Source organism: Lissotriton helveticus, chromosome 3_2, assembly GCF_964261635.1.
Source record: "Lissotriton helveticus chromosome 3_2, aLisHel1.1, whole genome shotgun sequence".
Classification (NCBI taxonomy): Eukaryota; Metazoa; Chordata; class Amphibia; order Caudata; family Salamandridae; genus Lissotriton; species Lissotriton helveticus.
The window spans coordinates 461,238,665-461,265,417 of record NC_136062.1 but is presented as its reverse complement, the minus strand read 5'-3'; the positions used below and the strand labels follow the sequence as shown (position 1 = coordinate 461,265,417).

General features: G+C 44.7%; 1 protein-coding gene across 1 annotated transcript in view; it reads right to left on the bottom strand.

The window, feature by feature from the left end:
* Positions 1–336: 336 nt before the first annotated feature.
* The window catches only part of LOC144826359 (astacin-like metalloendopeptidase), a 182,056-nt gene continuing 155,639 nt past the window's right edge, over positions 337–26,753 (bottom strand). The window contains exons 12-14 of the mRNA XM_078684687.1: positions 24,746–24,864; positions 23,025–23,247; positions 337–834 (exon numbers count right to left, since the gene is read on the bottom strand). Coding sequence (XP_078540813.1) covers positions 821–834; positions 23,025–23,247; positions 24,746–24,864 — 356 coding nt within the window. The 3' untranslated portion in view covers positions 337–820. The remainder of the gene's footprint in view (positions 835–23,024; positions 23,248–24,745; positions 24,865–26,753) is intronic.

Below are 26,753 nucleotides of genomic sequence, written 5' to 3'. Positions count from 1 at the left end.
GTTGAGTATGGGCAGCCCCTGTGCATTGCAGGAGTTGCGTCGCTCTTGCGACGCGACTCCAGCAATGCGCCGCCTGTGCGCCTCAAGATGCGTCACGCATCTGCCCCTCCTTGCACCAGGGGTGCGCCGCATTGTAAATGCGACGCATCTGTGGTGGCGCAAGGGGGGAATTACATGACGCATCTGTTCTAGTGCATCCCAGCTGATTTGCAGAGATGCGCCAGAAGACGTAAATATGCCCCATAGTTTTTATTTGCATTTTAAGAAGGCAGAGCAAACAAAACAACATAATTTAATCACTGTAATAATCAGATAGAACACAATAGATTGGTTGAAATACATTTAATACTTTACTATATATTAAATAACATATACATACATTTAGATAATACTTTCGAGTTGCACACTGTCATCTAGTGTCTGCCAGGGTGCTTAGATTTAGAATCCTAATAGTGCTTTTGCATCACATCCTTACTTCTAGGCGCTGCAGAGGCCAAGGTATAATACACACAAGGGAGTGTCTTCACATTAAACTGTGGGCTTTAAGGTTGAGAGGCAGTGTGTGCTGCAGAGGAGTGGGTTAGAACAGATGAAACATGTAAACATTTGAGGGAGGGGTGTGGAGGTGAGCTCTGAGGCCTGGCGTCTCTGCAGTGAGCAGCTCACACCTTCGAGTGGACTCTGGAATATTTATAGATCCAGTCTTGGGCTTCAGCTGCCTCCGAAGCCAGAGTCCTGATGAGAGATGGATTCTTCTTTAACGCTCATTGACTCTAGGAGCAGCGTTTCCACCTTCACTTTGGCCTCCATCCAGCAGACTTCATCGCGATTTCACTAAGAGACAAAACATATCACAATGTTTCTTAAAAACGTATATACCACATCTTCGTTCTATTGCTTCTGATTTTATGTTTCACCTCTATGTTTCTTTCATCATTCAAACAATTTCTGTGTAGATAACTTAATAATTGAGGTTTTCTCTGACTATTCAAATATATTAATCTCTCTTTGTTATACTTTCTTAGCGTGTGTGCATATATAAAAAAACATATGAACATATATGTATAGGCATATCTATCTACCTATCTATCTATCTACTGGTGGTATTGGTGGTGGTAGTATTGGTGGTGGTAATAATGGTGGTGGTATTGGTGGTTGTGGTGGTACTGGTGGTAGTACTGGTGTTGGTGGCGGTAGTGGTATTGGTGGTGGTGGTATTGCTGGTGGTGGTATTGGTGGTGGTGGTATTGCTGGTGGTGGTATTGCTGGTGGTGCTATTGGTGGTGGTATTGGTGGTAGTGGTGGTATTCATGGTGGTAGTGGTGGTAGTATTGGTGGGGTGGTATTGGTGGTCGTGGTATTGGTGGTATTGGCGGTGGTGGTTGTATCGTGGTGGTGGTATTGGTGGTGGTGGTGTTAGTGGTGGTGGTATTGGTGGTGTTATTTTGGCGGTGGTATTGGTGATGGTGGTATTAGTGGTGTTATTGATGGTGGTGGTATTGGATTGGTGGTGGTGATATTGGTGGTGGTATTGGTGGTGGTAGTTGTATTGGTGGTGGTGGTAATGGTGGTGGTGGTATTGGTGGTATTGGTGGTGATGGTATTGGCGGTGGTGGTGGTATTGGTGGTGGTATTGGTGGTGGTACTAGTGGTGGTATTGGTGGTGGTGGTATTGCTGGTGGTATTGATGGAGTTGGTGGTGGTATTGGTGGTGGTGGCGGTATTGGTGGTTGTTGTGGTGGTGGAATTGGTGGTGGTGGTATTGGTGGTGGTGGTGGCGTTGGTGGTGGTACTGGTGGTGCTATTGGTGTTATTGGCGGTGGTATTGGTGGTAGTATTGATGGTGGTAGTGGTATTGGTAGTACTTTATTATTTTACAACCTGTGGAGTACTTGTCTCAGATTCGTCTTCGCCAACTGGGCCACTCCAGAACGGAACACAGCACAAAGCTCGAAGTGAGATATCAGGGTGAAAGACCTCAGCTAGACGGTGGACTGTGCAATGCCTAGGGAGAGTGGCCACTAGGGCACACAAGCTCCCTCTCACTCTGCCAGAAATGACCACTGCACTCACAGATCTCCGTTATAGGAAGAGAAGTGTAGGTGCAAATGGCGGGAGAAGTAGTGGAAACAGAAAGGACATAGGAAGCAGGAGATGATCCCAGACTGGGCTTGTGGATCACTCAGCCTGTCTCTCTGCGCGTGTTTAGAGTCAACTGATTCACTGAGACCTTGTCCTGCACCTGGGTAAATCAGACATGGGCCTGGCTACACTAATGCTATTGTGGACAGGTGCATTACAACATAGCCACCAAAAAAGAACCAAGCCACACAGAGCCAGACTACACTAAACTGTCCTCAAACTGTCATTCTGCTTTGGCAAAGGGTTTACACGAACATTTAATTTGCCTAAGGCTCCTGAACTCCTTGCACCTGGGGATGCCTCAGGTCCACAACAATCCCAGCTTTCGTAATTCTGTAAGCCCTTCCTTGGAAAGAGACATTATTTACAAAGCTCACAATCATAAAGGGGGGCTTACATTAATGGTTAATTAATAATGTTTTAAAAAAGGATTCTTACAGACTCCTGGAAAAGCCCTACTTAGCAATGCCACCAGTAACAAAAATGCCCCTTTTGGTGAGATATAAATATAGTAAAAATGGAAATGGTTCACTGGCCAGTAGAGTCATCTACAAGGGCTAGGGTGCATGGTATACCTACTCTTCCCCCTATATTCCTTTTAAAATCTTTTTTAAGCTTTTTCAGGCCAGAGGACTAAATCCCAGTATCCCGTAAAGGCTGCCGCAACATTTCTAATTATGTTGCAGCAAGCCAATCAGAGCGCTCACTCTGAGAAAGGCCCCTCAATCAATGAAATTGCTAACATTTTTTTTATTTTTACCAATGGTCAAGATATACAAATATTTTTTACCCTTAATTTCTCAAAAACTACTGAACGGATTTACACCAAAGAAAAAAAAAGCTCACTTTGTAGAACAAGATCTAGCTACCTGCCATATTTGGTGTAACTCCATTGAGCCATTTTGGCAGTAGCACATTCCAAATATCTATATGGAATTTGCATATTGAGATCCCCCTTTTTCTCTGCCACTGCGTGAGAAATCACTGCGTAACTTTCTAAGGACCTAAGCAAACAAGAGCACTTTTTTGGAAAGTTTGTGAAGATTTGTCAAATGGCTTCAAAGTTATTGGCAAACCAAATAAAGCCATTTCCTATGGAAACACAATGCTAACCATAACTACATAGATTTATATTATTTAAGTATATATCAGGGACACATAGTTGTGGCTAAGGTTGGCACCTCACTTCATAAGTAATAAGATGTTTGCACCCTTAGTACCTTTGCTTTCATTCAACCAATCTGTGTCAAATGTGGTGTAAATAGTATAATGCAGGAAATCTAAACAGCGAGCCACATTTACTGGAGCTCCAACAAACATTTTAAAAGTTATAAGGTGAATCCCAAAATTATTTTTGATACCAATATAACGTGATTTCCCATAGAAACATTTTCTGTGGGCATAATTGCAATACTAGAATACTACTGAGTGGATGGTTACCAATTAATTATGGCATCAGGTCCATTTGGTCCTTTAGTGCCTTTTGTTAGGTAAAAATCTATTCAGCTGTTTTACATATATAGGGCAAAGTACTGACTTTCCTTATCAAACTATATACATTTTTCATAAATGTCACGAATGCCCACTGGGGCGTGCCCATTCAATAGCATCTTGCTGTCTTCAAATGGATGCAGAGCAGCCGGCTCAAATGCAACACCACTAGAACAGATGATTCTGTTCGGATTCATTGCCTCAAAGTGGTGGGAAGACCTCTGGCCCTCTGCACTGCTGCCCCCACACCCCCACTGCTTTGGTAGTTAAAAACTTGGGGCCTCATTTATGAAAAGTGACGCATCACTGCGTGAAAACAGCGATGCGTCACTTTTCACTGCGCCCTCCTTGTTACATGCTGGATGTGTCATAGTTACAGTATGAAGCATTATGTCGCAAGGAGTTACAGATACGTCAGCTTTGCTGGAGTGTGTCACAAAAGTGACGCAACTCCAGCAATGTGTCCTTTCACATGGGGCAATCCCCATGTGAAAGGGCTTGCGTAAGTCTTACGCCTGCTGTGAGGCCGCCGCAAGATTTTGACGCATTTGAGTACTAGAAGTGGCGCAGTGAAATCTCATAGATTTCACTGCGTCACTTCCATGACCCTCTCTTGCGTCAATACGCCCCCCTTGGATACATTATACCTGGCGCAGGTATAATGTGGCGCAGGGGTTTACAAAGTGACGCATCTACCTAGATGCGTCACTTGGTAAATATGGCACAACAAGGCGCATTTTTTACGCCACTGGTGCGTCACAAAAAGTGACGCACCGGCGGCGTAAAAGTGATGCATAGCCTCATAAATGAGGCCCTTGGGGGTTAAGTCTGACAATCTTTTGTCCATGCAATCTCGGATCCCCACTGTAGTGGGCCAATGCTCCACACTCTTAGGAAAGTTCTGTTCCTTTTGCCACTCCATTGGAGGAAAACATTTGTCCATGCCTTTATTACATTGCGCCTAGATTATGCCAATGCCCTCTACCTTGGTGTCTTGGGAGCCTTGTCAGGTCGCCTTCAGGTGGTTCAAAGCTCTGCTGCAAGGGTTCTGTGTTTTTGTGGCTGCACTTCCATCTCTCCTGTTCCTAACTCCTGATGCTGGTTGCCTGTCAGGAGGAGGGTCTTATGTAAATCCCTCATCCTGATTCATAGGCAGTGTTTCAAGCTAATCCAGGATACCTTGCTAGGAGATCTGTGCCCTAGGGTCCTTCCAGAGTGCTGCGCACTGCGTCAGCCGCTCTGCCGGCTGTCCCCTGCATTTAGCACATGAAGAAAGGAGGTAAAGCCTTCTCATTTCTTGCAACTAAAGCATGGAACAGGCTTCCATGTAACCTCTGTAGGATCCCTCTGGAGGCCTCCTTCAGGAAGCAGCTAAAAACGTGTTTCTTTTCCTCCAGTGCTTAGGGTCACTGTGCTTGGTCCACCTGCCTCCTATGCCTTCTTGTTTGGCTGCTTCAGGGGCGGGACATTGTATTTTAGCCACGTGTTCTATAAGTCCCCCATGCATTCATTCATTTATTCATTCATTCATTCATTCAGAGTATGCACGCACTGGTACAATGGTTGCTCACAAGTGTTTTCCTCGTCAATATTTACAAACATTGTGCAGAAAACAAAACAAGTATATAAATAAAGACTGTAGTACAGCGAGAGAGTGCATGCAGCACTATTCATTCTTGGCAATGCCTCGAGAGGACGCAGTTAACTACACTCCTTCCCCTCCCCTACCCCATTGGTGAGGGCGGGAATGGCCTCTTCACGGGTCACACAATGGCAAGGAGATTCCTTGCCTAAGTGTCAGGGGGATTTAACATCACACCCTCATCTTCCCAAGGAGAATGGAGGAAAATGACCCCTCTCCTCTTCATCTTATCCAGTGGTGATTCAAAAAACAGAAGGGGAGCTGGCATTTGCTGCAGAACCAGTTCCCAGTTAAGAGCTTGGGCAAAGTACTGAAGTCTAGAGGTATCAAGATCACTCAGTTTGGGTTTAGCATGATCTGTGTGTTATCATGTTGAAAAACGTAATGTAATTTGGTAGTGGACTCACGTAGAGGGATTCTGAAAGAAGGCAAGCAATGAGATTGTCTGGTTGACATGGAAGTCCGAAACAACTTTAGGGAGGAACTTTGGGTGAGTTCTCATAACAACTTTGCTAGAATGAAATGCAGTGTATGTTTCATGAGAGCAGAGTGTTTGGATTTCTCTAACCCTGTGGACAGATGTTGTCACCATAAAGAAAGCGGTTTTCCAAGAAAAGTGTTGGAGAGATGCCTTGTGTATGGGCTTGAAGGGGTCCTGCATAAGGCATGAAAGGACTACATTAAGCTCCCAAGGAGAGGAAGGGAGCCTAATGGCAGGAAAATCCTTCTTTAAACACTCTAGGAAATCCCTGTTGACTAGGATTCTGAAAAAAGAGGTTTGTGAAGGACATTTGCTGCAGGCAGTAAGAACTGCCAGGTGAACCTTTAAAGAAGAGAATTGCCATCTAGATTTTGCCAAGGCATGGAAAAATGACATCTTCCTGGCAAGTGGTAGAGTCCTCGTTCATAGATCAACACCATATGCAAAATCTCTTCCATTCAAAGGCATATGCGGAACGTGTGGAAGACTGCTTTGCTTCTTGGAGGATCTCCATGCAGTCCTGCAGCAGATTCCAATGTCCATTCTGCATTAGCTCAGGAGCCATAGTGCTGAATTAAAAAAGGAGAGATTGTGGTGTACCATCTGGCCACTGAATTTTGTAAGCAGGTCTGGTCTGCATGGCAGCTATAAATGTGGATGGACGGACTGGTGAAGAAGGTCCGTGAACCACCATTGTTCTGGCCCACTGGAGCTATGAGGATCATCTTGGTTGTGGACTGGGACAACTTAATGAGGACTGCCAGTATTAGTGGAATCTACACGGCATGGCTGTGGTGTTGTCCGGCTGAACAAGAAGGGAGTGGGATCTGAACAACAGATGAAACACTTTCAGTGCGGCCAACTTGATGTGATTGACCTGAAGACCTAGTCTCTGTAGGAGATCGCAAGCCGAATTGTGATGAGGTTGAGTTTCCTGAGACGTGGACGCCTTGATTAGCCAATCGTCTAATTATGGGTAGATGAATATCTTGAGTCTGCTGAGATGGGCAGCCAATACTGCTATGCACTTGGAAAATGTCCTGGGTGCTGACGTCAGGCCAAATGGAAGAACATGGTATTGAAAATGGTCCTGCCCCACTACGAACCTCAAGAACTTTCAATGCTTTCTGGCGATTGGTATATAAAAGTACACATCTTGAAGGTCGACGGAGCAGAGCCAATCCCCCTGGTGTAATTTGGGATACATTTGGTGTAATGCCAGCAACCAGAATTTCTCTCGCCGGATCTACTTGTTGATTGTTTTGAGGTTGAGAATGGGTCTGAAGTCGTTTTTGTCTTTCTTTTTGATGAGAATGTACATGGAATACATGCCTGTACCTCATTGTTGGTGAGGAACAGGTTCCACGGCCAGCTTTTGTGAAAGGATAGTGACCTCCGCTCGTAACCATGGAATTTGATAGCTGGATGGTTTCAGAAGTAAGGATAGTGGAGGACTGGAGAACCGCAGATATCCATTGTGTATATTAATCAGTACCCTGGTGTCTTGCGTTATGTTTTGCCACTCTGCCAGATAATGTCGGATGCTTCCCCCCTCCAGAGTGGGTAACAGAAGAGGGGGTAGTAAAGATTCAGGATTTTGATCCAAATAGTTGCTTGCTCCCTCGCGTTGGTATGGTCGGAAGGATTTGTTCGGTTCCCTGGGTCTCTCTAAGCCGACTGACTTCAAAGTGCCCATTTCTGTCTTCATCTCGGAATGATTTCAAAATAGAGTGCTACTTCTTGAAATGTGGTCACATCAAATGCTAATGATATACGTGTTAGTGGAGAGACAGAGGGGCACATGCATCATTGATAGCTTTTGCGATTCTTAATTTGCGAAAATTACCGAATCGCAAATTAAGAATTGCAAAATGCTATGCATCATTTATTTCACTATTTATTTGCGAATCGGTAAAAATTGCAATTTTTACCGATTCTCAAATAAATAGCGAATTCCAAAGTGCATTTTCGCAATTCCCATTGATTCCTATGGGCCGAAAGGCCCATAGGAGTCAATGGGAAGGCAGTTAAGAATTCGCAATTTGTTGATGCATTCCACGGGTGCAGGGGGGGTCCAAAGGACCCCGCCCTGCACCCCTGAAATGTATTTGAAAGTGCATGTTTCACACACACATGTCCTAAGGACATGTGTGTCTGTAACATGACACTTTAAAAAATGCATTTTTTAGTTTTTGTAAACATTTTCGCAAATTAACACGAGGTTCAACCTCGTGTTAATTTGCACTTCCAAATTCCAAATTCGCAATTTTAGAAAAAATGATGCATTGCATTTAAGGAATCGCACAAATGCGATTCCTTAAATGCATTCGCTTTTTTTGGAAGTGCAAAAAAAAGCGAATTGTGCAACAAAGTTTGATGCATCCCAAAAATGGTTTTTGCATTCGCAAACGGCCGATTTTAACGATTCGCACCGATTGCGAATGCAAAAACCAATGATGCATGTGCCCCACAAAGTATTGGGGTATAACGTCCAGTAGAAGTGGAGGACATGTGTCTTGACCAAGAACGTGAATGATTATGATGATGGGGTGATGGGATCACCTGGAAAATGAAGAAGTGTGCCCTGAGCTTTGAGGATGGTGTCTGGAATGATGGCGCGACCTGGATCGAGATCTGTGGGCCCGATTCACAGAATGAACTTAAGACTTAATCCTAAACTTACTACTATTCACAGAATGCACTTACTACTTTTGGGATTCACAGAATAAACTTACTACTTTCGGTATTCACAGAATAGATTTAAGACTACTAACTCTAAGTCCGAACTCGGGCCGGAAATTCCGGCCCGGAGGCGGAGCTTCTGGCTTGGGGCCGGAGCTTGCGGCCCGGAGGCAGAGCTTCCGGCCCGGAGGCGGAGCTTCCGGCCCGGAGTCGGAGCTTGCGGCCCGGAGGTGGAGATTTCAGCATGGCTAAAATCCCCACCTCCGAGCTGGAAGCTCCGCCTCCAAGCCGCCAGCTCCACCTCCGGGCCGCAAGCTCCGCCCCAAAGCCAGAAGCTCCGCCTCCGGGCCAGAATTTCCGGCCCGAGTTTGGATTTAGAGTTAGTAGTCTTAAATCTATTCTGTGAATACCGAAAGTAGTACGTTTATTCTGTGAATCCCTAATGTAGTAAGTTCACTCTGTGAATCCCGAAAGTAGTAAGTGCATTATGTGAATACCAAATAGTAGTAAGTTAAGGATTTAGTCTTAAGTTCATTCTGTGAATCGGGCCCTGTGTCTTGAGTGACTGATGCAGCTGGAGGCATGGTGGAGTAGGCAGAGTAGAAGACCATGGTGGAGGATACAGTGGCGTAGGAGGTGGAGAAGATGGCTGGACCTCTAAAGGTGGGGAATATTCTCTAAGGTACTCCGAATCAGGGGAGGTGTGGAAGCAAGTTGTCTTTTTTCTAGCCTCCTGTTGCCTGGATGACGTCAAAAGAGTTCTCGACGTTGACGAACCAGGATGCCTTGACGTTGACCTGCTTTTCGACGGTGAGCCGGAACATGCCTTGACGTTCGAGTATGCTTCAACGTCGATCTTCGTCAGTGCCTCGACATCAATCAGGGTCTCAACGGCAACCTCAATGGACTCCTTGATATCAAAAGAGCCTGTGGGCCGATGGAGTAGTTCTCGACATCGAAAATCCTGGCCCCGAGCCTGATCCGTGGTGTTTGCTCGATGTGGAACCGGGGATAGACAGAGTACAGATCAGTGCCATACCTCTCCTTAACGTCGATGTTCTCGACGTCAATTGAGACCAATGGCATTTTTAAGCCATTTTCTTACTGGTACTCCCTTCAGAGGCAGATGGCAGAGGCCTGGTAGAGGTCTGACCTTCTCCTTGCCCTGAGGTCCCACCTTCAGACTGTGACTGTAGTCTTCTACGCTCCTCTGTCCCATGAAGGCGGATCCTCTCTTGTGTTCCCGGGATGCATATTGTTAAGTTTCTACAGTTATGGCAAGACTCAGGAACCTGATCTTCTTGGAGGCATATTATACACACCTCATGAGGATCTGTCTTGGCCTTTTTTTCTCCCAGAAAAAGACAAACAAGCCAGAGACAGACAGAAGCCAAATAAAAAGGTAGTCACTAAAATTAAGAATTTTGAAGAAAAAGGCAAAATTTGGACGAGCTCAATGCTCCAGATTCATGTTAGAGGGAGCCAGAAAAAAGAACTGAAGTAACTGCCAACTGCTGCGCATGATGGGGTATTGGTGGTATCTTGGCTTTTAAAGTGTATTTGTTAGACATATAATGCCAGCCCTCCTCTCCCCTATCTCTATCATAATAAAGGTTTTTTGAGGGATAATCATGCTGCTTGCAAATCATCTCAAATTATCCTAAAATTCTTTATTCTGGCTCTTTTTGGTCTCCAGGATGAATAATCTGGCCATTATAGCCTAGGTATATAATCTGTCTCTTTCTTATGTGTCTTTGCAGGCCTTCTGAAGATAGGCAAGACAAATGGAAATACCTTACAAGAGAATAGGGACTTTCAAGTGAATTAAATGTGTCATTAGCTGTAGGTCAATTGTTCCATGTTTTATGGAGAGGGCACAAGCACGTTAGCACTTGTTAGCAGTGATAAAGTGCACAGAGTCCTAAAGCTAACAAAAATTATTTAGCAAAACAGGAGGGTTGAAAGGGAAAATGTTTGGATGGCTACCACAATATGTTTGAAAGAACACCACCAACTGTGGCAGGTCTAACAGGGTTTCTTTGAATTATCTAGCTGCAGCGCTGCTAGACAAAGTTTGTTCTCCTATTCACTATTTAGAACTCATGCAAATGATGAAAGTCTACATTTAGATCACCTTCTGTATTGTTTTGATATGTCAGCCCCATAATCTGAAATTGGTCTAAATTAATATCTCTTCCGGTGTAGATTCTGTCGCACACAGGCGGGTGCAGATAAGTATTTACCAGAGAGATGTTTGCCTCACTCTGTTAAGAGAGTTAAAGTTTATGACAGCAATGCTAATGATTACATTTTGAGAAAACTATACTTTTCCATGCTGTTCTGGTATAGGCGTTGTAAACGTATAGCTTTCAAAAAGGGCTAATGCACTTATTTATAGGATTTTGCCATAGGGCAGCACAGCAAGTCACCCTGCTGCACTGCCCTACGCCAGGAAAGCATTGTATTTCTGAAATACAGTGCATTCCTGTCCTTTCTCCCTGTGCTGGTGCCGTATCGACAGCCTTGCACCAACGTAGGCACACATGCACCATGGTGCAAGGATGCCTCTGTTGCACCCAGGATTGTTTTGAACGGGGGCCCTCCTGCACAGAAACAATCCTAATATGTGCTTTCCTCACACAGGAAAAGAGTAAATAATTATTAGAAATAAACATATTTCTCCTTGTTGCGCCTCATCTCGGGAGGCGTAAGGATTTGGTGCTTCCGAAGGTTCACATGATTTGGTAAATCTGGGTCAAAATCAAAATCCTTAGGTGTTGCATGGAAAAAAAAACTGAAACGCTCATCGAACAATTCCCGAGAGCAAAGTAAGGCAATGCAGCAATTTGCGCTGCGTTGCCTTACTCATAATTTAAGGGGCCACTCAAAGCCAAGCAGGGTGGCTTTGTGTGGCTTTCTAAATCAGATTCAGAGCCCTGTGTCACGCATGTACTACGTTACGTGGTGCAAAAGTGATACAGGGCTCTCTTAAATAAGCCCCTAGCTCTACACAAAAAAGCCACCTGTTCAGACTGTGGGAAACTGGAATGTTGCAGTTGTCTCCCCACTCATTGCCCCCTTTAGAAGTACTAGGTGCCTGTTTTCGGCTTTGACAGTGCATTAAAGTCTGCTAACCAGGCTCCAGTGCAAGTGCTCTTTTCGTAAAAACAAGGTAAAATGGTCTAATTGTGTTACAATTGGTACACACTTTAGCAACCCTGTAAGTTCCTTGTAAATGGTACGCTTGGTACCTAGGGAATGGGCACTAAAGAAGGTAGGTAAAGGCTGCGGCATGTATTATGCCACCCTAAGGGACCCACATACAAATTGTATGCAGACTGACATTGCAGGCTGCGTGACATGGTGAAACCATGTGTGAAACCATGGCATGGCAAACTCACTGTGTGCCGTGCTAACGTTAATGCAGATGATATATGTAAGTCACCCCTACAGCAGGCATTATAGCCCTAAGGCAGGGTGCATTCTATTATATGAGCAGATATGCCCCTGTGCTGTCCAGTTCACTTCCTATATAGTAGAAGTGAATAGCGAAGCCATCTTTAGTATATGTACTGGGCACTGGTCATTATGAGTTTCCCAGCTACATGGTGGCTTTACTGAAACCTATGGTGTTTGGTTTTAAACATCTTGTCTTAATATATATGAACTGCTGCCAGTACCAGATTTATTATGAAATGCACCCAGAGGGCACCTTGGAGGGGCCGCTTGAAACACCTATCAGTGTCTAGTGTGCTGGCTGACTGGTGTTGACCAGCCTGCCAACATAGATCAGCTTTTGTTCCCCTGCAGGTGAGAGCCTGCGCTCTCTGAGGTCAGAAACAATGCCTGCTCTGGAGGAAAGTGTTCACACCTCTTCCAGCAGATGCCTATTTATTTAGCATATCAAGGCCAGCGGCTTCAAAGCACCTTTGATATGCAACCCCGGCTTTCCCCCAGACCTGGGATATGCCACCCACTGCCCTGAGGCCCATTTTACAGCAGGACAGGTGGGAAAATAGATATGCAGTAGGCGTGTTGAACCACCAGTCTAGTCACATCCCTAGGGTGGGCTACATAATGTGCTCCACGAAAGAAGGGTACCACCATCTTGTTTTTGGTGGATTTAGGAACTCTGGGACTGGGTTCTGTCAATCAATCAGCATTTGTATAGCGGAGTACTGTCACTCCTAGGGGTATCTGGGCACTGTGGATGCAACATCAGAATAAAGTTAAAAACAGAAAGGTCAGAAATTTGCAGAAAAAGGCAAAATAGAGGGCAGGAGCGAGCAGAGAAGAGGTGAAAAAAGAGCAGAAAACACACAAAACTGAAGGCAGCAGAGGGTACTGTACTGCGGGCAAACTGGACAGGAGGACCATCACAGAGGGAGCTGGCACGAGGACCTGCTCAATCGGGTCATGCTGCGGCCTCCATTAAGTAGGTCCTGAGTGGGAGGGCAGGGCGCTGTGTGGTGGGAGTAGAGAATTGGCGGGAGAAAGGAGAATGCGGGAAGAGGGGGAAAATGGGCAGAAAGAGGCAAAAAGAAGGTCAGAAACTAGCAGAAAGAGGCAGAATAAAGGACAGAAGTGAGCAGAAAGAGGCAGAATAAAGGTCAAAAACGAGCAGAAAGAGGGAGAATAAAAGTCAGTAGCGAGCAGAAAGAGGCAGAATAAAGGTGAAAAACGAGCAGAAAGAGGCAGAATAAAGGTCAGAAACTAGCAGAAAGAGGCAAAATAAAGGATAGAAATGAGCAGAAAGATGCAAAATACAGATCGTAAGAGAACAGGAGGAGGCAGTGTAAGGTCAGAAACGACCAGAAAAAGACATGAAAAAAGGTCAGAAGTTAGCATAAAGAGGCAAAATAGAGGGCAGTAGCAAGCAGACAGAGGCAGAATAAAGGTAAGAAACGACCAGAACAAGGCAAAATAAAGGTCCGAAATAAGAAGAAAGAGACTCAATAATGATCAGAACGAGAAGCAAAAAGCAAAATTGAGGCAGAAAAACAAGCAGAGGAGACACAAAACCGAAGGCAGCAGAGGGTAGCGGACTGCTGGCTAGCAGGACAGGAGGACAGTCGCAAGGGGAGCGGGCATGAGGTCCTGCTAGTGGGTTATGCCCACTCTCCAAAGGAAGTGGTTATATATGGGTTGTAGTGTCGCCAGGACTATGTAGCCCATTAGCTGCTATCCCTCACTCTTCTCAACACCACGAAATTTAGTATTTAGTTGGCCCCCTGACACCAGGATTTCAGATTTAACTTTCTGGGAACTGAAGTGGCCAAAAGAAGAGAAGTAACCACGACAAAAGAAGAGCAGTCACCACGAGAACTGAGGCCTGACAATGACCAAACCCTGCCTAACTAATGGAACCTCAACAATTGCATAGATCAGGCACATCCAACTCTGTGCACCCTCGCTTATTCTTGGAAGACTGCCCAGCACTTCGACAACCAGTTTGCATTGCCCTTGGGCTGGAGGAGCCATACCCTTGCAGGCGCCAATTGGCATCTACCTGGTTCACCATGTTGCTGGCCATGTGGTCCAGCACTCCATAAATTGCTCCCTGAGGTCACAATTTGCCTAATTAGGAGATGCTAGGACCTTTATGAGCTGCCCGCACCAATACCCTGAGTACCGGAGTTAGCTGCAAGCACCAAGGCTTGTTTGTGTTCAGTCGGAACACCACTGCCACCAAAACCTACCTGCACATCGAGGTCTTCGAGAGAGAATAATGCCAAACTGAAAATGGCCCTGCTGTGTTTCTTTCACCTCTTCTGCAGGTATACCAAGAAACATGAGAAACTTTAACTCACCGACTCGCTGAAAAAGACACGTCTGCCCCCGAGTCCCCAGCCCGGGCTCAAGTAACCTGACATTGTTTCTGGGGTCCTGAGATGGTTAGGAGCTCTTCCCCACCCCTTGGGTTCTGTCGGACTGGTCCCCCAGTCTGAACTTGCAGTCTTTTCTCTTACAGGTACTTTTCCCCATTGACTTTAGTGTATAGCATTCAGGGCTACCACTGCATACAGTAGCTCTGCATCCGGATACCCCAGGGCAGGTAAACTTGAACTGTTGGTGTTTTCTTGGACATTGGCCAAGAAAAACAGTCCTGCAAGGCATCTGTAAGTGTACCTATGAAATGAATAGGATAACAAATGCCCTTCGCTCACTTGTTAAAGGTTTTGTCCAACACATGGAGGGCTTAGACCTGCGCGTCAATTTAAAAAAATCTTTTATTATGCCATGTGGACCCGGAAAACGAAAGCTCAACACCATACATATAGGGACAGATAAACTAGAATCTGTAACTACATTCCCGTACTTAGGTTTGGCTTTCGCTGCGAACGGCTCATAGAGTGGGCATACGGCCCACACCATGGGCAAGTTCTCGAAAGCCACCAACTCCATCCTGAGTTTGTCGCGCCCAAAGAAAATAGGTGCCACTAGAGCCATTTAAAAAATTTTTAGGTTCCAGTGCTTACCGGTAGCGACATACGGGGCTGAGGTTTGGGGACTGAGAAAAAATCCCAGTATCCAGCGAGAGGAAGGTCGATTTTGCAGGAAAATACTGGGTGCCCCAATCTCAACTTCTGAATTTATTTGCCACGAGGAACTACATTCCCCTATGTACGTGATTTTATTAGATCTAGACCAGCTCTTTTCTGGATCAGGGTCTGGAGGAATAATTCAGCCACTTTAACACAAAATAATATAAAAGATTGTCTCAAATGTGACCATGGCATGTCGATCCCCTGGCTTGCGGGAGTCTTAAAAACACTGAGTTCCGTGAACAGGGAAGATCTTTTCTCCGACCCAAGCAGGATTGAACCAAATGATAAAATTGAGGTTAAACAAGCACTGTACGCACTTTATAACTCTGAACGATTGGAAAGGGAAACCCCTAAATCAACTGTTGTGAGTTACATGTTGAATGATTTAAGCAGGAAAACACTTGTACCATACCTCACCCTACCCATGACTAACTGGGAGAGATCACTGCTGTTTCGGCTAAGGGCGGGTTCAGTAAAATTTTTACTGGGCTTTCCCTTGGGCTATCAGCATACAACAGATTACAATCCATGTCCGTGTGATGGTATCAGTAAACAGAATGATTTGCACTTTTTATTCTTCTGTAAATTTTCTTTAAAATATATTAACTGGTTTTTAACTCCTTATTTTAGAAAACACAGACCCCTTTCATTAGGGGAGTCTTACTTAATGTTACTTTCCCTGGACACTGATGAATTAATCTATCGCACTAGCACTTTTTTGAGACTTATAACATGTGTACGCAAAATGATGGAAAACCCCTGAAAATAGTCTTATGAGAACTGTATTAGATTTTTAATAATTTTGAACTTTGTAAATTTGTATTATGTAATTGAACTGTTTTTAATGTGGTACTTTTATGAATTTTATAAAATTTGAATAAAAGTCTTTTGAACTTGAACTTGAACTTGAATAGGATAACATGACCGCGTTCGAGGCTCATGCCTCAAATCTGACCGCTGTCATTGCCTATTGTTTTTTTCTGTAAAAATCTAAAACATCTAAAGTACTTACCCGATTACGATATAGTTGGTGTCTAAAATTATATAAAAATCGATGTTATTTTTCTAAATTTGTATCCCGTTTCTTCTTGAGTGTGTATCTCATTTTTGCACTCTGTGTACAAAAAAGGCTTAACACTAACCGCTGATAAGCCTACACAGCTATCCCACATACTACAAAGCGAACAATTGGAATTATTAATGAAAGCCCTGTAAACCAATAAGGGTAGCCTGGACTTTCTACAGAGTGTACCTCATTTTGGTGCACTACATGGAAAGCCAGCTTCTTGCACTCACAAGCAGTAAAGCAGAGCCAGTTTATGTTAACTAAATTATCTCGTTTTTGCACCCTAGATGTATGTGAAATAGGATTAATTCTGAGGCGAGTGCTCCTTCCCTTGATGCTAGAACTAACTTGTTCAAATGGACAACTTTCATTGGAACAAGTTAGTTATAGCATCAGGTGGTATCATGTATATGCAGGACCACTATTTAAAAGGGATATATAATGTCCCAGACATGCTGTGCTATCCCGCAGCTCTTCAGAAAGAGTACTAAAGTGATCCCTATCAGTGTACCCCATTCTAGGAGCAAATCTGAAGATTTCCCATGAGCTGGTTGATTTTGCACTGAGATGTTTCTCCACCAAAGCAGCTCCTCACATGTTAGCCACAGGGGCGTACCTTGGTCAGCAGGAAACATGGAGTGAGCTTCAGATTTCCCAACAATGGCGCTGACATATGTAACAAGCATTGGCATAGCCAATAGGTCTCGCCTTTGCGACCTTATACGCGTTTAGCTATGCAGCACATTATCCTGCACTCCAGCAATTAAAGTGCTATGCAATTACTACACACTGGGCCATGCAGTGTGATACAGGAATGCATGTTTGAAATCCGTGCTAGATTCTTTATTGCGCGTAGCCTAAGGTAAGCTGATCCTGATAGGTTTCTATACTAGCTGGTTAGTGAATAGCGGAAAAGCATGAATAGGACAAAGTTGCTCTCCCTCTGCCTTCTTTTTGTGGGGTGAAGCGTGTAGTGCTAAGTTGTAGCTCGCTCACACTGTTTGGCTCACTTGTAATCAAAGAAGGCAGTGGGTGGGAAGTGTTGCGAATAATGTTCTCAAGCATTTTTTTTTTACAAAAAGACTTTCTACACTATTCCTGAACGGCTATTACTGGTTTTGAGAGAGAACGTGGATGGGGGAAGCAACAGAGTGAAGTGGCATGGAGAAAGAGAGCATTAGGGCACTTACAGGCAGATGCATCAAAGAAAATACCGGGAGCAAACGGACAGATTCTCAGAATCTGCCCGTTTGCTCCCTGTATTTTTGCATTTGGGATGCATCATCCCAAATGCAGAAATCGCAATTTAAGGAATCTCTAAATAGCGATTCCTTAAATTGCTCTTGCATTTAAGGAATCCCAAAATGAGATTCCTTAAATGCAATGCATGAAACCCAAAAAAATAGCGAATTCGCTAATAGGGGGAGCAAATTACCATGAAGTTGAACTTCGTGGTAATTTGCTAAAACTTTGAAAAATGCACTTTTGTGCATTTTTCAAAGTTACATGTTGCGCACACACATGCCCTTAGGGCATGTGTGTGTGTTACATTTGTGCACAGGTCCATTTCAGGGGTGCACCAGTGTGTCCTTTGGACACCCTGGCACCCTTGAAATAGCGGAACATTAGCGATTCGGTAATAGCTAATCGCTAATAATGAATGGGAAAGCCATTCCTTATTAGCGATTAGCTATTACCGAATCGCAAATAAGGAATCTGTAGGAATCGCTAATAACATTGCGATTCCTACATGCATCCCGTTTTGCGATCCTTTAATAGCGATCCCTTAAAATTCGCTATTAAGGACTCGCAAAACATAACTTTGATGCATCTGCCAGATAGTCTGTAGGGGACAGATTCAGATATATCTGAAAACTTATAATTGAGATCTGAGTGTATTCTGCAGGCCACAAATGCAAATCCCAATGAGAATGTTTGGTGGGTTATTGTATGTACTGCAGAGGCTTAAGTGAGACACTGGTCACTGGCTCCAATTATGAGACAGACCAGTGGGCTATAGCTCCTACTGCAGAGACCTTACATAACCTCAATGTCACTGACTCTAGTCAAGGTAAGGTAGCCCTTTCCAAGGTACAGGGACCATGGGCCATATGTAGGTGGGCTAATACCGGTCTGTAACGGCCGAAAATCAGTACATTTCCCGTTACCGACCGCTATTTAGCCCTTTGCAATGTAGGAGGCTGGATTTAAGGATTCGGTCATTTACCGATTCGTTATTTTAATGAATCGGTAAAATACTGATTCCTTAATTTAAGGAATCAGTAAATTACCAAATCCTTAAATCCTATGTAGGGAGCATTTTTGGTTTAAGGATTCGTTATTTACCACCAACTACAAGTTGGTGGTAAATACAGAATACCTTTAAGAAAGCAATTTTGTACTTTTTTAAAAGCGCCATGTGGCAGACATACATGCCCTTAGGGCATGTATGTGCGCCACATGTGCACACATGCACGATTCAGGGGTGCAACAGGGTGTCAATGAGACACCCTGCCACCCTTGAATATGCTCCCCCTATTACCGAATCGGTAATAGTGAATGGCCTCCAGGCCCATAGGAATGAATGGGAAGGTATTCCTTATTACCGATTCGGTAAATACCGAATCAGTAATAAAGAATATTACCGAATCGGTAAAATGTACCGATTGTTTACCTACATTCTATTTACCAATTCTTAAATACCGAATTGGTAAAATACGGTATTTAGGAATTGGTAAATAGAAATTACCTACATCTGGCCCCAAATATTTTGTATGCATTTTTCTGTAAGAGAAAACATCACAAAAAACAAAATAGTATTGTACACCCCTTTCAGCAATGTCGCTGACCAGGTTCACACATCCACTGACCCGGTCACCGGGATCTTCTCTTGAACTTTGGATTACAGTTCCTAAGTATTTTTATACCCTTTGACCACTGATTGTAATGCTAAAGCAGCCTTTTCGCTAACATACATGCATTACAAAAAGGGCCGATTTACGAGCTGGCCCATTTGAATTCAATAATTATCACATTCGATACAACATTGAGATGATTAGATTTTATTGGACGCGTTAATTATTGCATATTTTAAGTTTTATGGAATCAGCCTGCGGATTTTGGTGTTTACTTCACTAACAACCTGCAATCCTCTGTAAATGCTGTGCTATTTCCCCTTGTTCAATTCCAATATGTTTGAACTCCTGAAAGTGAAGGAATGGCCAAACACACAAGGTGATGGACGGAATGTTGCACATTGGCAAAACACTCACCCCCAGGCACAGATCTGGGTTTAATCCATCGTTATTTTGCTCACCACGTCCCCCCAGTTCAGACATGTCCATATGCAAATCAGTCTTGACCCTGTGCCTCATGGGAACAGTCCAGCCCGAACTGCCAAGCCATGTCTTCCATGGACCGAAAACAAGCTACCGAGGACCGGTTTCTGGCTATCAGCCGTCTTCAGCCAGGATAGCTTGACTCCAGTGGCGAAGTGAGCACGGGACCCACGTCTGGGTATACCCTTCCCACATAGGGTGAACAGCAAAACACACAAGGTGATGGACGGAATGTGGTCAGCCACGCCATGTTTCCTAGGTCCATGCGTGCTCCTGCAATTTGGTAAACCAGACCAATAAAGCATCGATTGGCAAACAAAGACACAATCACAGTACTGATTTATAAAAACACGTTAATAAGTATTTGATATGAAATATTTATCCAGAAATTTACAGTAAAATACATTTAACTCCACTTTTACCCTGGGAAGTGGAAGGATAGGGGTAAAAGGTCCGATAATTTTGATGGAAAAATTATAGTGGTCAGACCCTGCCATGGGAGCTGTGAAAAATAAAGAATGATGAAGAATCAAGAGGAAATAGCCAGTGCTATTATATTCGACAAGTAAAAAGTAAATTCTGAAAGTTTTTTTCCCCCAATTTGCAGACAGGCATAGACTGTTTAATTTACCATCAACACTCTTCAAATCTAACTCAGCAGTGTGCAGTCTCACATCCTGGAGCACAACTACGACACAGCACTGGTTACATAGCCACACTTATCCTCAAAAACCCAGTGAGCTCAATATGTATTGTAAGAGTTCACTTGAGTGAGAACTGTTAGCTGTGAATCAAACCGTAACAGTTTCATTGGGAGAAAAAATTAAAGAAAATCGGTTCAAGTCGATGAGGTATCTAGGGCGGTGGAAATTAAGACTACGACAGGACCTGATAATTATAGCTAAATAACGGAGACTGCAGTGCCACCAAATGGCAACTTTATACATTTTCAGAATAGGAACCATTGAGGTAAGGGTGAACGAGGTAGCTAAAGCAAAATGCCAGGTCTCTTTAACATGGCGCTACAACCAGCCAACTATTAGATTTCCAACTGCAACAATTTTCGGAACGTCCCTATGCAAACCTCACTAGGAAATTATTCTGTCACGAGCTCCCCTTGAAACCCCTTCCCCTACTCGCAAACTCCACTACAGCCTACTCCCAACTCACCCGTTCCCGCCCCCTTTGGAACACAGCGAGCGACGGGCCTGCAGCAGGAAGTAACCAGAACAGTAGAAAGGCCAGAGAGACGCAAGTGCAAACAGAGGCATGCCAGGTTATCAAATCTGCCCCGTATGTCACAGAAAGGACTTTATAAACAAGAATTTGCAATGCAATAGGACTCCCATTTACGCAAGACCTATTACATTGGAAACAGAAGTGCGGGCGGGCGAGAAGGTACTAACGGGAGTGCGGGGTGGGGTGGCCGAGAAGCCGGCAGGTGAAAAAAATAGTGTTTGAAGTAAAGGGGCCAGTAGCCATGGGAGGATACAAATGACGACATGGCCGTCATGCAGAGGGACTAACAAACCTAAACCAATCAGAAGGCAGCATTTAAGACCTAAGCCAATGAAAAATATGGGTGTAGAGTGGGTGGAGCTACCACATAGCTTCCATGCCATACTGAATGCTGCATGGCTTGCAAAGCGAGCAGCATATGTTCGCTGCCGCCTTAGGCTCGACCTAAATATATACGGACCAGGGCGCATGAGAGAGGCTTAACCCCTTCCATGCGCAGGACGAGCTGAGCTCGTCATGAGTTGCGCCGCTCGCATGCTCATGACAAGCTCAGCTCGTCATGTAACGCGGCTTTTCGTAAATAGCCGCACAGTGCAAAAATCGCAGCCGCACGCATGCGGTTAATGGCCAATGGAAACGGAGAAGAATGCAGATTGGTAGGGGTAATAAATGAGGGAAGACGCCATATTAGAATTTAGAATTTAGAATTTAAAACATTTGTAGAGCGCAGCATACACCCTGCGGTTTCTTGGCACTGTGTAGACAAGGTTAAGCAAAACGGAGCTGTGGATGGCTGGCCCAGGAAATAACATGAGGCACAATTTACAGAGAAAAGGCTTGTTTAAACAAAAAAGTTTTAAGGTCTTTGCGGAAGGAAGGATAAAGGGAGGCAAATCGTAAATGGTCGGGGAGGGAGTTCCAGAAGGTGGGAGCCAGAGTTGAAAAATTGGCTCCTCCCCACTTTTTTCGTTTGTAACGCGGAATTTGGAGGAGAGATTTGGACGATGATCGAAGCTCTCTGGCAGGAGCATATTCATTGATCAAGGAGGAAATAAAAGCGGGAGCAGACCCCTGGCGAGCCTGGAAAATCATACAACCAGTTTTAAAAAGGGAACGTTCCTTGACAGGGAGCCAATGAAGCTCCCTAAGGAGGGGTGTAGAGTGATGAGAGCGCGAAAGACCATACACCAATCGTGCCGCTTGGTTCTGAACCATCTGGAGCTTCCGCAGGCTGTACGCAGGGATGCCGTTGTACAGGGCGTTGGCGTAATCCAGCCGCGAAATCACCAGAGCGGACATGATCAGTTTAAGTGCCAGAGGGGAAAAGAAAAGAGAAACAGTGCGAATAGTGCGGAGAGTGAGGAAACAGGAGGAGACGACAGAGCTAATTTGTGAGTGTAAGGTGAGTTGGTTATTCACCTTAACACCCAGGGTTTTGACTGTGGAGGAAGGAGTGGGGGAAGGGCCAAACGAAGGGGGCCAAAAAAGAGAGTTCCAGGAACTGGAAGAACCACCTGTGAGAACCAACTCGGTTTTGTCCGGGTTCAATTTGAGATGGTTGTGGTTCATCCAGTCCCTGATAAAAATCATAATAGACTGGAAATTAGAAATAGAGTGGGGAGAAGAGGAGAGACTGAAAATGAGCTGGAGGTCATCCGCATAGTTATATACGGTGACCTCCAGCTGCTGGAGCGCAAAGATTAAAGGAAAAATGTATAGGTTAAAGAGTAAAGGAGAAAGTGAGGAACCCTGGGGAACACCACAAGTGACGTGGAGTGGGGTAGTCGTGAAATCCCCCAACCGAACCGCCTGGGTGCGGTCCCTCAGGAAGGACGATAGCCAGACCAGGGCTGAGCCCTCGATTCCCGCCGCTCTGACACGTGAGAGCAAGATGGTATGGTCCACCGTGTCAAAAGCGGCGGAGACTGTAAACCTACGAACATTTTTGAAGACTTTTAAAACAGAGAAATGGAGAGAGTGTTCTGTGTTTTTGTCTGTATGTATGAAACAAATCCTAGTGAAATCCGGCAGACACCTCAACATACCCAACTGAAAGCACCTGCACCCAACTATTTTCTAGAATATAAACTTATTAGGAGGTGTAACACCCCAAACTCCCCCCCCGAAGCTACGCACCTGGGCAGACACAACCACTTCGAAATGCTGTCACCTTGGCAGACAATCGTAAACATGGTGGGTTTTCATCTGCCACCCAGGTGGAAGTAGTTAAGAACGCCACTTTATCGGATGGAAAATCTCTCACTTCTATCAAAATGTGTCTCATTTGCTTTGACCTAAATCAAAAGTCACCCAAAGGTCTACCTCATAAACTTTGTATTTTAATGATCAGCTAAATGTTTTTTTTCTTGAATCCCGCCTTTACCCTAAAACTTACCGAAGGAGTAATTTGCCTGGAAGCCAGCTGCGTTCACCCAGCTGTCACTGTGGAACTGCAGCAGCAGTGAGCGTCCGGTGGAGACCAGATGTGGGATTTGGATATTGCCACAGTATTTGCCTATAGTCTTTGATGTGGAGCGGGCACCATCGTTGATAATCAGGTAATCAGAGCCACATCCAGGAAAGTTTTCAAGATCAAACTGGGTGAAGGTCATTGAGATCTGTGAAATACAGGTTCACTGTAAATACAGCCCTTCCAGCTCACAACACTTTCCACACCAGAGAGTGCACTCCTTGCATGAACCCTTTCATTTTACCACTACCCAACACCAACCTTGGTTTCACCTTCAAACACAGCCATACCCAATTATTAGTGCACTTGTCAGACTATTGGCAGAATGAAGGTGCCTGCAGCAGGACAACTACTCGTTATGTCCACAGGCGCTATGCTGCTCTAAACCGCAAGCGCCTTCATATCTCCAACTACCAGCACCCTGCACGCACACACAAATGCACTCAAACTTAACCCTCTTTTACACCTTTCCCCTCTAAGAACAAGTCCCATGCTCCTCTACAAACTAGAGCAGTAAACATGCTAACAATTAACACACTCCTTTCAACCACCAGCATACACCTTTCAGCTACCACCTCAGTCTTTGTTACCTATGCTAGTACATACTCACTATCTGTGCTAAAACCTAGTGGACTGTAAAGTCATAGCTTCATTAACAGAACTGAAGCCCAGAATCTGGCAGAGGGCATCAGCCATGCCTGTCCGCCCTCACAAATCTTGTAGCTGCACATGTCATGCACCATGCTGTTGTGAGAGGGGAGAGCTTTTCCCTCATACTTTAGAATATGGAATACAATCATTCATTTGCTTAATTTATATAATATGAATGAACTCAGAGTAGGCACAAATTCACTGACGTGGTTTTGAAAAACAAGGACAGACTTATGAACTATAATATTTAATACAAACACACAGAAGTGGATCTAAAGCTTAGAGACCTGAAGACAGAGACTGTATGATTTGCACTTTTCCATTAGATTTCCTAGTTCTAGGTGCTGATGCTATTTGCTTGTTCGGAATAAGGGATCTATATATAGATGCTGCTAAAAGACTAGGAACTTGATAGATTGAGGAGTGACATGGAGTGAGGAGTGGGGGAGAGCACACCAAGATAGAAATCAGAGGCCTTCAATGCCCCAGGGTACGCGTAAGGACTACACGTCTACTAAGGTAAAATATCAATTCATGATTGAGGGGGGGGGGGTCATGTTATGTATGTTTGAGTTTCCTGTTCCCGCCCCTTTTACACCTCAAGAGGATCATCCCCTTGTATGTTAGACTGTTGCTATTTGCACAGCACTGTTGTTTTTCTGATCCTTGGAAGCTGTCAAATGACTAAATGAGAAAAATGACAGAAAAGAGGTGTAGTTCATAGAAAGAGACACTATTGAGTAAGGTGCAATCCAGGCAAATTTATATTTTATCTCTAAAATGCTCCCTGTACATGGAAAAATGTTCAGGCCTTTTGCTTTTATTTGGTGCCATCACTAGGTAACACGATAAGACTGCTGCATTACCTCCTCCTCCATTTCAGCTTCTAAATGTATGTAGGACACGTGTATACACAGAAACATTTGAATCAGCCTTTATCTTCAGCAAGTGTTTAAGATGCCAAAAGACCTCTTTCCAGACTGGGCTGCACATACCTTGTATCCTGCTGGAGCCAGAATGGCCATGACACAGTCCATGTCATTGGGGTACTCCAGGGGGTACCCGGGTGAGGTGACAATACCATTGTCCTGTGCGGAGGTGCTGTCACATGTCACTGCAAGAAGATAGGACAAAAACAAAAGGTTTACATATGTTTAGCTAGGAAATTACAGAATGCAGTGAGTAAAAATAACTCCAAAGAACAAAACTAAGCAGAATCTAAAAGAAATCAGGCAGCAGGGAGGTCCGCACCCACAGGGTAATGAGCATAACATAGGCCCCCGCAGCCCCTGTTTTGTGGGGGGCCCCTGCTCTCATGGGGCTCCCTCCATGAGGAGCGCACACAATACTACACTCGCTGACAGCAGAGTCCATGACGTGTTCGGGATGTAGTTTTAACGTTACGCTCACTGGCCTCGCAAACTAAATGGTGCATGCGTACTGGCAGCTGCGTGGTCTTCACCCATAGGGTGGGGCAGGATTAAGTGGTATTGTTATGTGAAATTGAAACTGTACGTGAGATGGCCGGTGGGTATGAGGGACTGAGAGGGACCAGGAGGTCATAATTTAATAATTGCTGGCCACGGTCTACTGCTGCCTGGTACCGAAGCTGAAGGCCTCAGGTGAGTCTAGGAGACATGGGTGTAAAACGTAACATAGGCCCCATGCTCCAGCCTCCAGGGGCCCCCTCAGTGACGATGGAGTAAGGGTGAAACGTGAAAGGATGGGTGATGAGAAGACCGGGTGAGCGGCTCCGAACCCAGGAGCATCTGAAGGTATCAGGGGAAGGGTAGGATACATGAACATGGGCAGCATGTTCCCAGCTCAAGGCTAGAGGGCCGGGCGCGCAGCTGGCCACGAATGATAGGATAGGAAAGTCAAGAAGCACGTTCCCAAACACATTACCACCATAGGAAGTGATGGGGCATATGCTGCAAAATCCCAGAGACAAGGAGACAAATAGTAGTATTCCCTCACCATTTCATGTAGTGTTGGCCTGAGTACTAGTTGGAATGTTCTCTACTTCTCTGCGGTGGGGGCTGCTTTTATTTAGGGTTCACGGCCTGCTTGCGTTGTGAGACTCGAGCCTCTCAGCCACATTTAATTTGCTCCATCGGAGGGCCCGGTGTCAGTATGTTTTTGTGCATTTGTGGGGGAGGAGGTGATGGAGGGGTATGCTTGGTCACATGGGCCTCTTTTATGGCAATGGAGTGTATTGGAAAAAAACATGAATTTCTACTGGCCAAATAACGTTTGCACATATTTTAAAAGCAAACTTATATATAGCTACTAAGTGTTCGAATTCACATGCCGCTTGAGCAGATTTGGATGCTTCATACTAAAATGTACATGCCTTTGGGTTTCCAGTTGCGAACCAATGTGAGGTGCTGCAAGACATCTTTTCAAATTGTTTGTGTGTGTAGGGTTTGGTACCCCTTTGCCTGCAGGACTGTTTCTGGCCACCCTGCTACTTGCATTTCCGTGCCCACCATTTTGCGATGGGCTGCTATCCTACCTCACACTTCCTTTCATGCTCAGTACATTCTCATCTTCTGTTCCTTGCCTGTGCACAGGTCTGATTCTAAGTGCTCTGGGCCGAATCATGTTTATCGAGCCATATCCTTGGGCGCGCCTACTGCAAGGGCCTCCTTTACCTTCCCCAGGACATGATTGCAGCCACGTAAGCTGCCATTACTGGATGGGAGATTGTTGAATCCATTAAAGGCCGATGCCATCCAGAGACGTTTTCAGGCATGAGCATAGTGGGCTTTGGCCAGGGCCCCAGACTTTTAGGGGGCCTCCTAATGGAACCAGTTCTGTTCTGCAGAGTCTCGCCCTGATTGCATTAAATGATTCTTAAACAGATTGTTTTAAATACCACTTTCCTTTGCTTTATTTTCAACATTGGTGATATGTGTGTCTATTACAGACATTTTAGACAGAAATGTTTTTAGGTTTCATGCAACATCCATAAAATAGTTTCTTTTAGATTAAATCAGGACC